The following is a 14,952-nucleotide window of genomic DNA, read 5'->3' on the forward strand; positions in this document are numbered from 1 at the left end:
TCCTCACCAGGCATGAAGCTGTGCAACTTTTGGACACAGGTGTCCCCAGGAGAAGAGGGAAAGGGAATGGACAGCCTCAGCTGGTAGGCTGTTTGGGAGCTGCCAGGTCAGAACCCTGCATGCATGGGTGACTGGTGCCACCTTAGCCAGGGCGGGCACATGCCCCGCCAATGACCAGTCAGTTAGTGGGCAGGGTGGGGGTCCTGTCATGGCCAATCTCGCCAACAGGGTGGGGCATTGACTGGGAAGCAGCTACAGTGCTCCTGGAACTGGCCACAACGCTCCCAAAAGTAGTCGCGGCATTTCTTCCATGCTCCAACTCCCTGGCTGGCACTTGTGGGGGGGGGATTGGCACTCCCATCTGCCCATCGTCTAAGTGGGGAGTACGCCCTGTCAGGGGGTGCACCCCCTACGCAGCGCCACTGCCTGCAGGAGGGAGGCTGGTTTGAGCCAGGAGGGCGCGGGGCTGCACCAATGAAGGACCTGCCAGGGGAGGGGAACCCCTGTGCCGGACTGTAAACATGGGAGGGGAGACAGTTCGAGAAGAGGAACGGCTGAGAAGGCATAAACCTCAGAGGCGGGGAGCGGGGAGACATTTAATACTGTACCATTTGCAGGCAGTTTATTTACAGAAGCGATAAGAGGAAACCCTTCACCCACACCATCTGCCCAGAGGTTTCGGCATGAGGGCCAGCCTGGTGAATGGGCTCAGAGCCTCAAGAGTGACAGGAGCTGTGTTCGCACCATCTAGTGGGTGATCCTACCAATAACTGTGTTGCTATTTATTACAATGAGACCGGAGGATTCATTCTAAAAGGAAACTGTTTTTTTTTTAATCAAAAGGATATGACCAGGCAAGTGTAATCAGTGCAGGAGTCTGGTGTAAGGGAACAACCCCCTGTGTCAGAGTTAGTCAGTTATGGTTACATTGCTAGATTATATTCAAACGATTGCTTTTATTATTCTCTACTGATAACATATAGATGTATATATGCCTTCTTTTTTATTAATCTGTCTCCATTCCTGTATACAGTTGTATATATAATAAAGAAACCTTCTGTTCATTGGGTTTGGAGTAAATGCTTGGGCGGTGAGGGTGAGGGCCGCACCCCTCCCAGGGACACCCCAGTCAGCAGATCTGCCTGAGGGAGGTCCCAGCGTTACCGGCACCTTGAGGATCTGAAATCTGGCATATCGCCTGGCCTAGTGCACCGGTGAAGGTTACAGTAGTATCAGGCTACTGCACAGTAGCATCCCATAAAGGAGTTTGCTGGTGCTACTGTGTAGTAACTCTGGTTACTGCGCATTGATTTAATACTTAACTTATACAAGTACTGAGTAAATATGCAGTAACCACTGTGCAGTAGTGTCTTGTGTAGACACACCCACTGGGCCTTATTTTAATGCACAGTAACCTTGAGGTTAACCTACACTTAACAAAAAAAAAGCCCTGCACTCACCGGCTGCTGCAGTGGCTGTCACAGCCTCTTGGGGCTCATGGCCGAGACCCCCCCACAGCACAGGGTCGTGGGGGGCAGTAGGGATCGCTTCCCTGGTAGAAGCCAGTGAGTGTGGGGCTTTTTTTTTTCTTTAAGGTGCTGGGACGCTGGGGCTGGGCGGGGGATTGGGCCTTCACTTCAGAGATTCAGCCAATTTGGCAGCTGACAAATCGCCAAATCAGATTTGGCTGAATCGATTTGGGACAACAATTTGAATCACTGAATAGAATCACTGTACCCCGAACCAACCGAATCCGAAGCGAATACTAGCCACTTCACACAGGCTTACCGCAAATGGTACTTATCCTGGCCAAGAAGTAGGAAACAATAGATAAAAAGTGATCAAACTAAAAAATCAAACCAAAACTTTTCTGATTTAAAATACACGAATCCAGGAAGGCTTGTTTCTCATTCTGTGCTTCAGAGGTAAGCTGGACTCTAGGGAGTGAGTCCCAGAAGCCCTAAGAAGAGAGATGTGGATAAGTCAGCTTCCCACAGCATCAGTCCTTCCAAACCAGTGAAGTTCACTGCCATCTGCAGAGAGAAACTGGTTTGGATCTACTTCTGTCACATCAGTCTTGGAGCAGAGAGAAAGCTCCTACTAAGATATTTTGACTTCTGAAAATTTGGTAGCGGCAGGGAAAAGAGAAATTGGATAGATCAGGAAAGGGAAAGTATGCAAAGATGCCTGGCACTGGAGGATGAGATCACAAGCTGAGAAAAACTTCACATTGCTGTAAGTTTATTATTCAAATTAACTGTGGGTGGTTGGTAAGAAGAGGGAAAATAAGCAAAGAATCTGGAGGATCTATCGTAAGCTGAGAAAAACTTCACAAAAAATGCCGCAGTAAGTTTTTAATTGCAATTAAATATGTTTGTTGGCAAGAAGGGCGGTGTGTGGGGTATTTAAAAACCTCAAAATGACATTCAGCTGGAAAGCTCTCAGCAGTTTATTAGCAAGCTGTTCAAAGTTCTTTAGCTGGTCAAAGGAAAAAACAAAAGAAAGAAAAGAAAACAGCTCTGTTTAGAAATCTGAACTTGCTACCAAGAACCCACACATTTCAGTGTTTTGGCAACTTGAGATTTTTCAATCAAAAGCTCCTGGAGTCTTCCTATTTTAAACCAAATTATCCCTCCACCCTACTATTGATGGTTATTCTCCATAAATTGATGGTTTTGAAGAAAATCCATATATTATGAAAAAGTATATCTTTAGCAAAAGACATTTTTATAGGAAACATGTTTCTAGGCTTAAATTCTAAGCCCCATGGCTGAGATTCAGTCTTGCCCAGCAACACCAGGATTACAATCCCACCTCAGTCATTGCATCCAGATTTTCTTGTTTTCTAGAAAAATGCCTGGAGGAGGGAGAACTCAGTAAGCCCCGCAGTTGATCCCCCTGAAAATGTTTTTTACTTATCCGAGTGCCTCTCAAATTAGGGTCAGGATGAACGAAGTGTGATGAGCAAATACATAGTGAGAAGAATCCCTTGCTCAAAAAAGCTTCAAGTTCTTGTACCCAAAAATGACAAAGATCAATGACACAACGTGGAGGTGACAGAAGGATGGCATTGGCCTATCATGGCAGAGAGATGACCGTCCAGCTGGGGATGGGAACCATATCAATCGGCTAATAACCACGTGGCAGGGAGAACTCAGTACAGATTCATTTCAGACCAGGTGACACTTAGGATGTTGTCTATGTCAATGGTGTATGTACCAGGGAAGAGGAAAGGGGGTGCTGGCATTTTATTGACCAGCATCTTATTGTAGTCACAAGTGCTGTGTTCAGCGTGCCTCATCTTGCTGTGGCCTTGATGTTTGCTGAGGTTCTTGCTTTTCTTGCTTGTTGTTGCTATTAAAAATCACATAAAAATACCACAATCTGGTCTGACAGCTTAATGAAGGGAGATGGGTTCATGGTGAGATCTGAAATGAGGAGAATGAAAGCATGAAGCAAATAAAAGGCAAACCCTCTGAGAAATTGCACAACCTAGATTCAGAATTATAAACATTGTTTTGTTCTATAATAGTCTCTCTTGGGTGGTTTAGTTTTACTTATATATATATTTATGCCCACAGATAAGTACTTTTGTGGAGTTTATGTATACTTAAAAAAAAAAAAAAAACATTCCCAGCAATAACACTTTCCACTGACAATTTTACAGCACTTAAAGTCAGACAGTACTGGCAGTTAGTTCACGAGCTGTTTCTGACATGAGATTCCCTCCTGTTATATTTGTAACTCTGATCCTGGCCACTTTCTTGTCCTTCCTTCACAGGCCTTGCACAACGCACTGAAGAGGGAAATGTCCAACCAAACTGTTGTGACCGAGTTCCTTCTCCTGGGCTTTTCTGATATTCGGGAGCTCCAGATCTTACACTTTGTTATCTTTCTAGCAGCGTACTTGGCAGCCCTGATGGGGAATCTCCTCCTCATCACAGTTGTAACTCTAAACTATGAACTTCATTCTCCCATGTTCTTTTTCTTGATTAATTTGTCCATCGTGGACCTTGGCTCCGTCTCAGTGACCGTGCCCAAATCCATGTCTAACTCCCTATTGAACACCAGGTCCATTTCCTACTCTGGATGTGTTGTCCAAGTCTTTGGTCTGTTCTGCTTCTTGGGAGCAAATTTATCCCTTCTCACGGTTATGGCATATGATCGATACGTTGCCATCTGCAAGCCACTGCATTATGGGATAATAATGAACAGGAGAGCTTGCGTCCAGATGGCTGCAGGTGCTTGGGCTGCTGGTGTTATCTATGCTGCAGTGCACACTGGGAACACCTTTAGTCTCCCCTTCTGCCACTCAAATATCATCAACCAGTTCTTCTGTGAAATACCCCAGCTGCTCAAGCTTTCCTGCTCTGGCACATACCGCAGGGAGCTGGCAGCTCTTGCCTTCAGTGTGTGTTTAGCTTTTGGCTGTTTTGCTTTCATCATTGTGTCGTATGTTCAGATCTTCACCGCAGTGTTGAAAATCCCCTCGGAGCAGGGCCATCAGAAAGCCTTCTCCACCTGCATTCCCCACCTTATCGTGGTCTCCCTGCTTCTTTCCACTGGTGGCATTGCCTACACAAAACCCATCCATGACTCCCCATCCCCTCTGGATCTCCTGGCAGCTGTTCTGTATTCAGTGGTGCCTCCATTGATGAATCCGGTCATCTACAGCATGAGGAACAAGGAGATCCAAGCTGCCCTCAAGCAACTGCTCCACAGGCCGATCCGCTCCAACAACAACATGTCCATCTTTCTTTCATGACTTTGCTTTACTTATTTCATGCATAAATTATAAAAGAAAAATATTAGTTTTTTCATAGTATTGTGTGAATCCTACATATAACAAACAGAGGTGGAGACTGGCCTGGCACGCAACACAGGCAAGACAGTCAGTCAGTGAAAATGGAAATGGAGGTGTTGGGGGGTGAGGGACAGGCTGGGGTTGGGGAGGGGGGAAAGGGGGTGTAGGAGCTCAGGTAAAAGTGCAGAGGGACCTGGGGAGTCAGATGTCCGGCAGGGTGCACTGTGCCACAATTCGACTGTGTATATTGAATCCATGAGTTTCTGTACCTAGGGGACTGATGAAGTGCAGTTCATAGACCCAGCTCTGAGAAGTGGTTTGCACATTCAAACAAACACCTAACCTCATCACCAGCACCGACGCCAACTTCCTACAGATCCAAGCACAACACCTGCCAACTATCTCCACTAAGTACCCCACAAACTGCACACCAGCATCTATGCAAGACAACACGAACCAGCTACCTGCGGGGGTGCATTCCTCACCAAAAAGATGCTCTGCCTCCAGTCTCTCAGGCCTGATCCTGAGCGGGAACAAATTACAAACCACTTTTCACAGCCAGGCCTATGAACTGCACTTCATTAGTCTCCCAGGTACAGAAACTCATGGACTCAATGTAGATCAGACAGTGGGGTTTTGACACACTGCGACCTGCCAGACATCTGACTGCCCAGGTACCTCTGCACTGTACCTGTGCTGCTACATCCCCCTACCCCCCCACCCTCCACCCCAGACTGTCCCTCACCCCCTGACACCTCCATTTCCATTTCCACTGACTGGCTTTCTTGCCTGCATTGCACACCAGGCCGGCCTCTGGCTTTTTTTTACTATTCCCTCCATCCAGGACCAACTGCAGGTACTTCCTCGGCCTGACAAAAGGGTTTTCAATGCAAAAGCTGGCATCCTGGGCAGCTAAGCTAAACTCACCAGGAGACTCACAGGTGCATGGCAACCAGCAAGCTTCAGGCCTGTCCAAGACATGACAGGTCTGGGCGTTTCCCAGGCAGGACTGCGTGCCTGTGTGCATTAGCTGGAGGCTATGGCACCTCCCACCTGCCTTTCACTGGGGGAAAATTGGGCCTGGCATTTACGGGGCTGCTGCACTGCCAGCAGTCCCACCAGGCTTCCCTACCCTGGGAGGGTGCAGTTTTTAGTGACAAAAATACCCAAGGAGAACATTTGTGTAGATTTGGTTATGGCGTTATTTTTATTTCTGATACAGAAACAGGGTTTTTTTTTCCAAACAGCAAAAGGAATGATTCAAGGCTGAGGAAGGCATACCACTGAAGAACAGATTCTCATTGATCTGTGTTAGAGCACATCATTGTCCACCAAAGCCTTGAGGTCCGGTGTTCAGAGGGCTAGGACGCTGAAAAGTGCTCTAGCATTGTTGGGTGCCTAACTACATTTGCCTGGTTTGGAAACAGCTGTCTCATTAACTCCCTGCTTTGATACTGTGTTTTGATCATAGTAAGGGAGGGTTACCATATCACTGGGACAAAAAATTGAGGGCCATAGTTATCTGTTCACCGCTGCTTCAACAAGTTGAGGCTTTAAAAAAAAAACTGGAAATAAAGTTAGATGCCTACTTTAAATGAGATTTAAGGTCTCAAACCCACTTGTCTGTTTCCAAATAGTCATAGGATCCTTGGACTGGAAGGGAGAGTATTGCTTCCTCCAATGCTATGTTTGGTCTTAATACAACAATGCTGTTCCTTGGGTGCATCTATTCATGCAATTAGCACAGCTGAATGAACTCCAGCACAATTCTTGCTGGAGTTTCTTGTTCCTGGGTGCATTGCCTACACGAAACCCATCCATGACTCTCCATCCCCTCTGGATCTCCTGGCGGCTGTTCTGTATTGTGTGGCACCTCCACTGATGAATCCGGTCATCTACAGCATGAGGAACAGGGAGATCCAAGCTGCCAAGGAAACTGCTCCAAAGGCTGATCCACTCCAAGAACAATATGTCCATCTTTCTTTCATGACTTTGCTTTACTTACGTTTCTTTTCTAATTAATGCATGAAACTATTGTTTTCATACTATCATGGGCAGCTTATTTATAAAAAAAAGAAGGTGATGGGTTAATTCTGTAGCTTTGTAAGAACAATGAGACTTGAATTGTATCATTGTGTGTTAACACTGTTCAAGTGCAGAAGAAATATTTCATGCATCAGTTTTACTGTCTGCACCACCTAAAATAAATCCCACCAATTGCAAGATGACAAGGTGAAGATTTTTCTTTACCAATTGGTGTAATCAATTATTTGGATGACACAATATACCGGCAAATATCCAGATTCTGTGAAGCTGGGACAAACTGCAGACACTTAAGAAGATAGGAATAGAATTCAGATGGATCTAGATAGATTGCGAAGCTGAGCTTTAGATTTAGCAAGTGCTAAATGAATGCTCAGGACCTGCCAGCACTGCACAGTCCTGACAGCGCATGGATCGTTTCCAACCCTACTGCGCACTAGCAACACATGAATGCACAGTAGCTCATTGCTACCTCTTATTAGGTAGCAGTGGTGGTAACATGGCTAGTGCCCGCCAACACTACATTCTCACAGCAATAAACTACATCATCGTAGCTCATCACTACGGTGATGCAGCATATTATATAGATGTGCCCAGGCTGGTGCAAATACTACATGCGGTGTGAACCCCAGACTGGCACTGCATCCTGTCCGTAGCATGGCTTCCAGGCTGGCCCCAAGCATCTTATGCTGTGCATGATGCTGGGACCAGTTTGTGTTGCATGCGGCGTGCAGGGACAGAGCTGTACAAATGCTGCAAGCTGCACATGTAGCCGACCCAGAACGCAAGCTGCATGCAGTGTCTCCACTAGGCCACCCCGTGGGCTTGATTTGGCAGAGGGGGGCCATCTGTGTATGAGATCCCTGGGTTTAAGGGGAGCTGGGACCCTGTGTGTAAAGAGTCAGGGGAAAGCAGTCTGAGGGGCTGTCATATTTCATAGATTCATAGACATTAGGGCTGGAAGGGGCCTCGGAAGGTCATCGAGTCCAGCCCCCTGCCCAAGAGGCAGGAAGTCAGCTGGGGTCATAGGATCCCAGCAAGATAAGCAACCACATTTCTCTTGAAGGTGTTCAATGAAAGCGCTTGAACAACCTGCGATGGCAGGCTACTCCAGACCTTGGGGGCTCAGACAGTAAAGAAATTCTTCCTTTTGTCCGGCCTGAAACGATCTTGTAGTAGTTTATAACCACTTGCCCTCGTCATCCCTTGGGGCGCTCTGGTGAACAGTGTTATGTTCTCATGCAAACCTGCATAGCAACTAATCCAATTGCAATCTGTTGCCTCCCTGCATCCTAAGGTGCCCAGTCTGGCTAACAGGGACAGAAGAGCCAGACAGAGAAGCTCAGGGCCTTCTCGGAGATCCCATGACTTGTGTTGTGAGGGAGATTAAAGCAGAGCACAGCTGTGCTGTTCTGCTAACATCTGTACAGCTTGGACTGTTTACATCTGGGCTTTTCCTTCTGAGCTGTGCAGGACTCCAGGGAACGAGTCCCAGGAGCCTTTGGAAGAAAACTACTGCAAAACTGCTGTAGTGCTTCACCCTTTTTCTACAAGGCAGGGTTGAGGTCAGATGCACACTCAGAAACCTGGTTGGATTCACTCCAGTTGTTCAGTGACAGAGGGAGCAGAGAAAGACCTCCGAGTTAGCTGTGCTTCTGGGTACCTAGACTAGTGGCTGGTGCAGAGGAGAGCTGAGAGATCAACTGGACATGAGCAAAGGATCTCGGCAGGGGAAGCCTGAATGTGACACAAGAGGTGAGGAAACTTTCACAAAAACTATTTCAGTAAGTTTTCTGCATCAATGATTTTCAGTCTTAGTAAGATGCAGAGGAGATATTAAAACATTAAAAGTTGGAAAACCTGGCTACACAAATCATTCTGCATTTTCTGTATAATAGATTCAAATCTACACGAGTGAATGAAGACATTTTCAATGTTTTTGCTATGAATACAGATAATGTTATTTAGCGTATTGGAAGTAGGGAGGGAAGAGGAGAGGGGTTGGATTGGGACCTCTAAGGAATTCATCTTTTTTATATAATATCTTTTATTTCATACATATTTGTTTCCAGCATACATTTTCTAGGTGAGATCTATTGAAAGCAATAGACTTTCAGATTTAAAGCAAAGGAAAAGAACCCAGAGTTGTGGCTGGGTTAACATTTTCTTCACTTTCTAAAGGAATATTGAAATATTTTATTTTATGTAGGGATGTCCAGTGAAAAATCATTTATTAAAATCAAATATTTCATGGGAAGAAAAATGGAATTTTTCCATTCTTAGCATGAAATTTGGAGACATTATTGATGGGAATATCAAAGCCACTGAGTTTATTACTCTCCTCCTTACCCCTGCCCTTGTTGTATTATAGCCAGGACTTGCACGGCGCCCTGGGAAGGAAGATGTCCAACTGGACCACTGTAACCGAGTTCCTCCTCCTGGGCTTCTCGGACACTCGGGAGCTGCAGATCTTGCACTTTGTCATCTTTCTGGCAGCGTACCTGGCAGCTCTGGTGGGGAACCTCCTTGTCCTCACTGTTGTAACTACAGACCACCACCTCCACAGCCCCATGTACTACTTTTTGGCAAATTTGTCCATCCTTGACCTTGGGACCATCTCCGTCATTGTCCCCAAGTCCATGACCAATTCTCTCTTAAACACAAGGACAATTTCCTATGCTGGATGTGTGTCCCAGGTCTTTCTCTTCTTTCTCTTTTATGCAGCCGATCTTGCATTCCTCACCATCATGGCATATGACCGGTACGTTGCCATCTGCAAGCCACTGCATTATGATATAATAATGAACAGGAGAGCTTGCATCCAGATGGCTGCCGGTGCTTGGGCTGCTGGTGCCATCAACTCTGCAATGCACACTGGGAACACCTTTAGTCTCCCCTTCTGCCACTCAAATATCATCAACCAGTTCTTCTGTGAAATACCCCAGCTGCTCAAGCTCTCCTGCTCTGACGCATACCGCAGGGAGCTGGCAGCTCTTGCTTTCAGTGTGTTTCTAGCTTTAGCCTGTTTTGTTTTCATCGTTGTGTCATATTTTCAGATCTTCACCGCAGTGTGGAGAATCCCCTTGGAGCAGGGCCGGCAGAAAGCCTTCTCCACCTGCATTCCCCATCTTATCGTGGTCTCCCTGCTTCTTTGTACTGGTGTTTTTGCCTACACGAAGCCCGTCTCTGACTCCCCGTCCCCTCTGGATCTCCTGGCAGCTGTTCTGTATTCTGTGGTGCCTCCATTGATGAATCCGGTCATCTACAGCATGAGGAACAGGGAGATCCAAGCTGCCCTCAAGCAACTGCTCCACAGGCTGATCCGCTCCAGGAACAATATGTCCATCTTTCTTTCATGACTTTCCTTCTCTTATATTTTTCTTTTCTAATTTACACATGAAATTAGTCTTTTTTCATAGTATTTTGTGAAAATTGCATTTAAAAAATGAAGGTGGTAGGTTAATTCTGTAACTTTGTAAGGTCAAAGACTTGGTTTTTGTCATTTTGGTTGACAGTGTTGGAGTGGGAAAGTAATGTTTCATGCATCAATTTTACTGTCTTTGCACCATCTAAAATATATCCCATCAAGTGCAAGATAATGAAGAATTAAAGAGTTTTGTTTACTAATTGGTGTAATCAATTATTCAGATGACAGACTATACAGGCAAATCTCCAGATGGTGTGAAACTGGAATGAAATGTAAGTACTTTACGGGGCAGGAATAGAGTTCAGATCGATACAGATAGATTGGGGAGCTGGGCTTGAAACAATAAGACGAAGGCCACGAAATAAATGCAACTTGCTGCACACAGGGGAGAAGAATCAAAAGCACATATACAGCCTGGGTTAAAATTCCTGGGTGGTATCATGGTTGAAAAGGTGGGTCACAGACTCAATATGAACATGGAATTTGATGTAGCTACAGAAACATTCATGCAGTTTTGGGCTGCAACAACAGGAGTATTAGATGTAAAACAGGGGTGTAGGTTGTAGCCGTGTGGGTATAAGGACACTGAGAACTAAGCATCTTTAGCTTGCAGAAAAGGCAGTTAAAAGGGAGATCATAGCAGTCTTCAAATATCTGAAAAACTGCCATAAAGAAGAGGGTGAATAACTGTTCTCCCTTCCTAAATAGGGAAGGATGGAGGGGGTTGGGCCATATGACCCTTAGGGGTATTTCCAACACTATGATTCTATGATGATGCTCAGCATTATTGCTTCTGCTCTAGACTCACAGGTCCAAAGATCTGCATTAAGCTAAGTATGGCATGAGTAAGGACTGAAGCTTCAATATGCTCCATAACAGTTGTTTATCCTACATTTAAACTTTAGTTTCATTTAATAGCAAGTTAGTTGAAAATAGGATAATGAACTTCATGTGTGCACAGAGTAGGTTTTTGAAAAAAAATTGGGAGGACGTTAGGAAAGTAAAGAATATATCATTACAAAATCAACCACAATTATGCTATTTCAAGTCACTGATGTCAATGCCACTGGAATCATTGCCTATATGAAGTAGAGAGTATTGCTTCCTACAATGCTATGTTTGGTCCTAATACGACAACGCTGTTCCTTGGGTGCATCTCTTCATGCAATTAGCACAGCTGAATGAACTCCAGCACAGTTCCTGCAGGAGTTTCTTGTTCCTGGGTGCATTGCATACATGAAGCCCATCTCTGACTCCCCGTCCCCTCTGGATCTCCTGGCAGCTGTTCTGTATTGTGTGATGCCTCCATTGATGAATCCGGTCATCTACAGCATGAGGAACAGAGAGATCCAAGCTGCCCTGAGGAAACTGCTCCACAGGCTGATCCTCTCCAAGAACAATATGTCCATCTTTCTTTTATGACTTTCCTTCTCTTATATTTTTCTTTTCTAATTTACACATGAAATTAGTCTTTTTTCATAGTATTGTGGTAAAATTGCATATTAAAGATGAAGCTGGTTAGGTTAATTCTGTAACTTTGTAAGGTCAAAGACTTGGTTTTTGTCATTTTGGTTGACACTGTTGAAGTGGGAAAGTAATGTTTCATGCATCAATTTTACTATCTTTGCATCCTCTAAAATATATCCAATCAATTGCAAGATAATGAAGAATTAAAGAGTTTTGTTTACTAATTGATACAATCAATTATTCAGATGACAAACTATACAGGCAAATCTGGGTTTGTCTGGATTGGGCTCGTTTACCCACCCTGCGTGCAGGATGTAGTGTGCACAGTCAATGGGTGCATCTCCATGTCCGCCCCACTGGGCAGTTGTTACTGTGCAGACGTTTAGTACTAGCTTTAGCAAGTGCTAAATGAATGCTTAGTACCTGCCAGCACTGCACAGTCCTGACATCGCATGGATCGTTTCCAACCCCACTGCACACTAGCAATACATGAATGCATAGTAGCTCATTGCTACCTCTTATTAGGTAGTAGTGGTGGTGACACGGCTAGTGCCCACCAACACTACGTTCTCACAGCGATAATCTACCTCATCATAGCTCATCACTACAGTGATGCAGCATCTTATATAGATGAGCCCAGGCTGGTGCAAATAATACATATGGTATGAACCCCAGACTGGCACTACATCCTGTCCGTAGCATGGCTTCCAGGCTGGCCCCAAGCATCTTATGCTGTGCATGATGATGGGACTGGTTTGTGTTGCATGCGGCGTGCAGGGACAGAGCTGTACAAATGCTGCAAGCTGCACATGTAGCCGACCCAGAACGCAAGCTGCATGCAGTGTCTCCACTAGGCCACGCCGTGGGCTTGATCTGGCAGAGGGGGCATCTGTGTGTGAGATCCCTGGGTTTAAGGGGAGCTGGGACCCTGTGTGTATACGAGTCAGGGGAAAGCGGTCTGAGGGGCTGTCATATTTCATAGATTCAGGCTGGAAGGGGCCAGTCCATCTCCCAATAGGTCTCCCATGCCAAACTCGGCGGAGAAATTTTATTGGTACAAAAAGGCGGCCTGGGGTAAAATACAGGGTAGTGCAAGATCAAAAAATACCCTTAGAGCAAACAGTGTGACTAGATAGCCTTTGACTACACAACTGTGTTACTGCAAACTATACATCTAGATAGGTTCCAGTAGATTACTCCCAAGTATCATCCAGAGGCTGGTTGCTTTCCTCTGGAGGCGGGCAGTTGCTTGTGTGTCCAGTTTCAAGTGACGAAGGGAGAGGGCTGCAGCATTCAGCTGCTCCTCCTCTCTCCCCATGAGCCCTAGGGCTCCAGTGTGGCTCTGCCAAAGATGTTTCAGCTCAAGGTAGCTCTGCCCTCCTTCTTCATGGAGACCTCTTTTATCCCCTATCATGACCTCATCACTAAGGTCCCACCAGGAGCAGCCCCACTGGCTAATGCCTGGTGCTTTCAAATGACATCACCTTTCCAGGTGAGGAAGCTAGTCACATGACCCGCAGTGGCGGGGAAACTTGAGACAAAGGGAACAGGTCCCCCCTCCCTCTGGCATGTATCCAGCATGGGTTACAACTCAGGGTTACCTGAAGCAGATGGGGTTCTCTCGTACAACTAACTTGACTATGTTTGCACTACCGTGCAATCTGCAATGCAGAAATATCAAAAGGAAAGAAAACTCATAAGAAAGGTCCTTGGCATATTACATCTTTGAAGTTAGAGGCAGACGTGAGTCAGTGAATCCACGTGCATGCCAAAGATGGGAGGTAATTTTAGTATCCATATTGTAGAAGTGAGGAACCTTGAGACAGGGATTCCTTCCGAGGATGCAGAGTGAAAAGTTGCTCTGGGCATGTCTGCACAGTCCTCAGAGCAAGCTTGAAGTGACACTGAGAATAAAACCTTGCTCACTCATTCCTGCTGAGCATGTGCAAGAGCCTGAGCCCTATTTCCAGTATCAAAAAAGGAGGACAGGGGTGGGGGGCAGGAAGGATGGGTGGCAAGGGGGCAGCGATATGCCCATGGCCTAGCTCTGCCTCTTACTCCTAAAGCCACAGGCCCCAACCCTTCTGCTGCCTAGGACCTGGGTTTCTTACTTCCTAGCCAGTTGTCTTAATAGGGTTAAAACATGAGGAAGAGATTCAAAACCACTACACCAGTAGATACCTGTGCAAGGTTATTCTGTTTTACATCAGGGGGAAATAAAATCTTCAACTGTAAGTGTCAGAAGCTGCAGTTACACAGCCGCTGACATGCCATCTAAGTGAGTAAAGAGACATAAATTTAGCCATAAGCCTTCTTTTGCCTACCTTCTAGGTGCCTGGCCTCTTACCCAGAATGCACAAATCTATTATGAAAGTACTAAATTAAATGTGCAGTAACCACTGTGCATTAACAACTGTAGCCATGTCCCAGTGTGGCCTGTTTTGGTCAATGTTGTAGCACAACCTTTGTACAATTTGGACACACACTGAGCAATAGTTGTATTAATCTATGGGCCTACAGCAGGTGGTCAAACTCCTTTTCTCCTGCTTAGGCTAACATCTGCCAAGCTGTTTAAGGGATGCAGACAATAAGCTCTCATTAGCTGTCATGGTACTTTGGCTTCCAACTCTCATAGGCATCTCAGAAAAAACCTTAGCTTTCACTATAACAGCACATTCACTGCTAAAAACTGCATGAAGTTTAGGAGGCCTGCTGTGTAGCGCACTCCTCTACTTATACCCGAGACAAGGAGTCCTGACTTGTAGGTCTCATCACTTCTGATTTAACAACTGGGCACTAGTGCATTTTTTAATGGGGAGCTCAACACAGACATCTCTGACTTCCCATCCTGAACTTGCCCTAACCCTTCAAACTCAACCCTCACCATAGATCACTGTGGAAGCCAGGACTCCTGGTAGAGAACGCCCCCATTTCTAGGGGACGGCGTGTACTCCTCTCCACAAGCTCAGTATGGATACCAGACTAGCTCTCTCTTGCTCAGGGATCTTGTTCTAACTCCTCATCCGACCCATAAAACAGGAGTTTACTCCTCCACCCTCCTCGAAGGCTGGCCAAAGGCTGTAAATACCCTGCAGATGTCAGTTCCCAGCCCAAGGACTTTTCCAAGGTGTGTTGTTTCTGCTTATGTTTAAAACTTGCTACCTAAATAATAATGGTAAGGAGGATGTATAACTGCACATGGGTTGTCAAC

General features: G+C 45.7%; 2 protein-coding genes across 2 annotated transcripts; both read left to right on the forward strand.

Annotated features, from left to right (window-relative positions):
* The first annotated feature begins 4,153 nt into the window (after positions 1–4,153).
* On the forward strand, positions 4,154–5,677 carry LOC132251500 (olfactory receptor 14A16-like). Its single transcript, XM_059731332.1, has 2 exons — positions 4,154–4,679; positions 5,649–5,677. The coding sequence occupies exons 1-2, from the start codon at positions 4,154–4,156 to the stop codon at positions 5,675–5,677; spliced, it is 555 nt and encodes a 184-aa protein (XP_059587315.1).
* Positions 5,678–8,543: 2,866 nt separating this feature from the next.
* On the forward strand, positions 8,544–10,474 carry LOC132251596 (olfactory receptor 14A16-like). The gene is made up of 2 exons (XM_059731532.1): positions 8,544–8,602; positions 9,219–10,474. The coding sequence occupies exon 2, from the start codon at positions 9,250–9,252 to the stop codon at positions 10,204–10,206; it is 957 nt and encodes a 318-aa protein (XP_059587515.1). The 5' UTR covers positions 8,544–8,602; positions 9,219–9,249; the 3' UTR covers positions 10,207–10,474.
* The last annotated feature ends 4,478 nt before the right edge of the window (positions 10,475–14,952 follow it).

This window comes from Alligator mississippiensis, chromosome 7 (assembly GCF_030867095.1).
Source record: "Alligator mississippiensis isolate rAllMis1 chromosome 7, rAllMis1, whole genome shotgun sequence".
Classification (NCBI taxonomy): domain Eukaryota; kingdom Metazoa; phylum Chordata; order Crocodylia; family Alligatoridae; genus Alligator; species Alligator mississippiensis.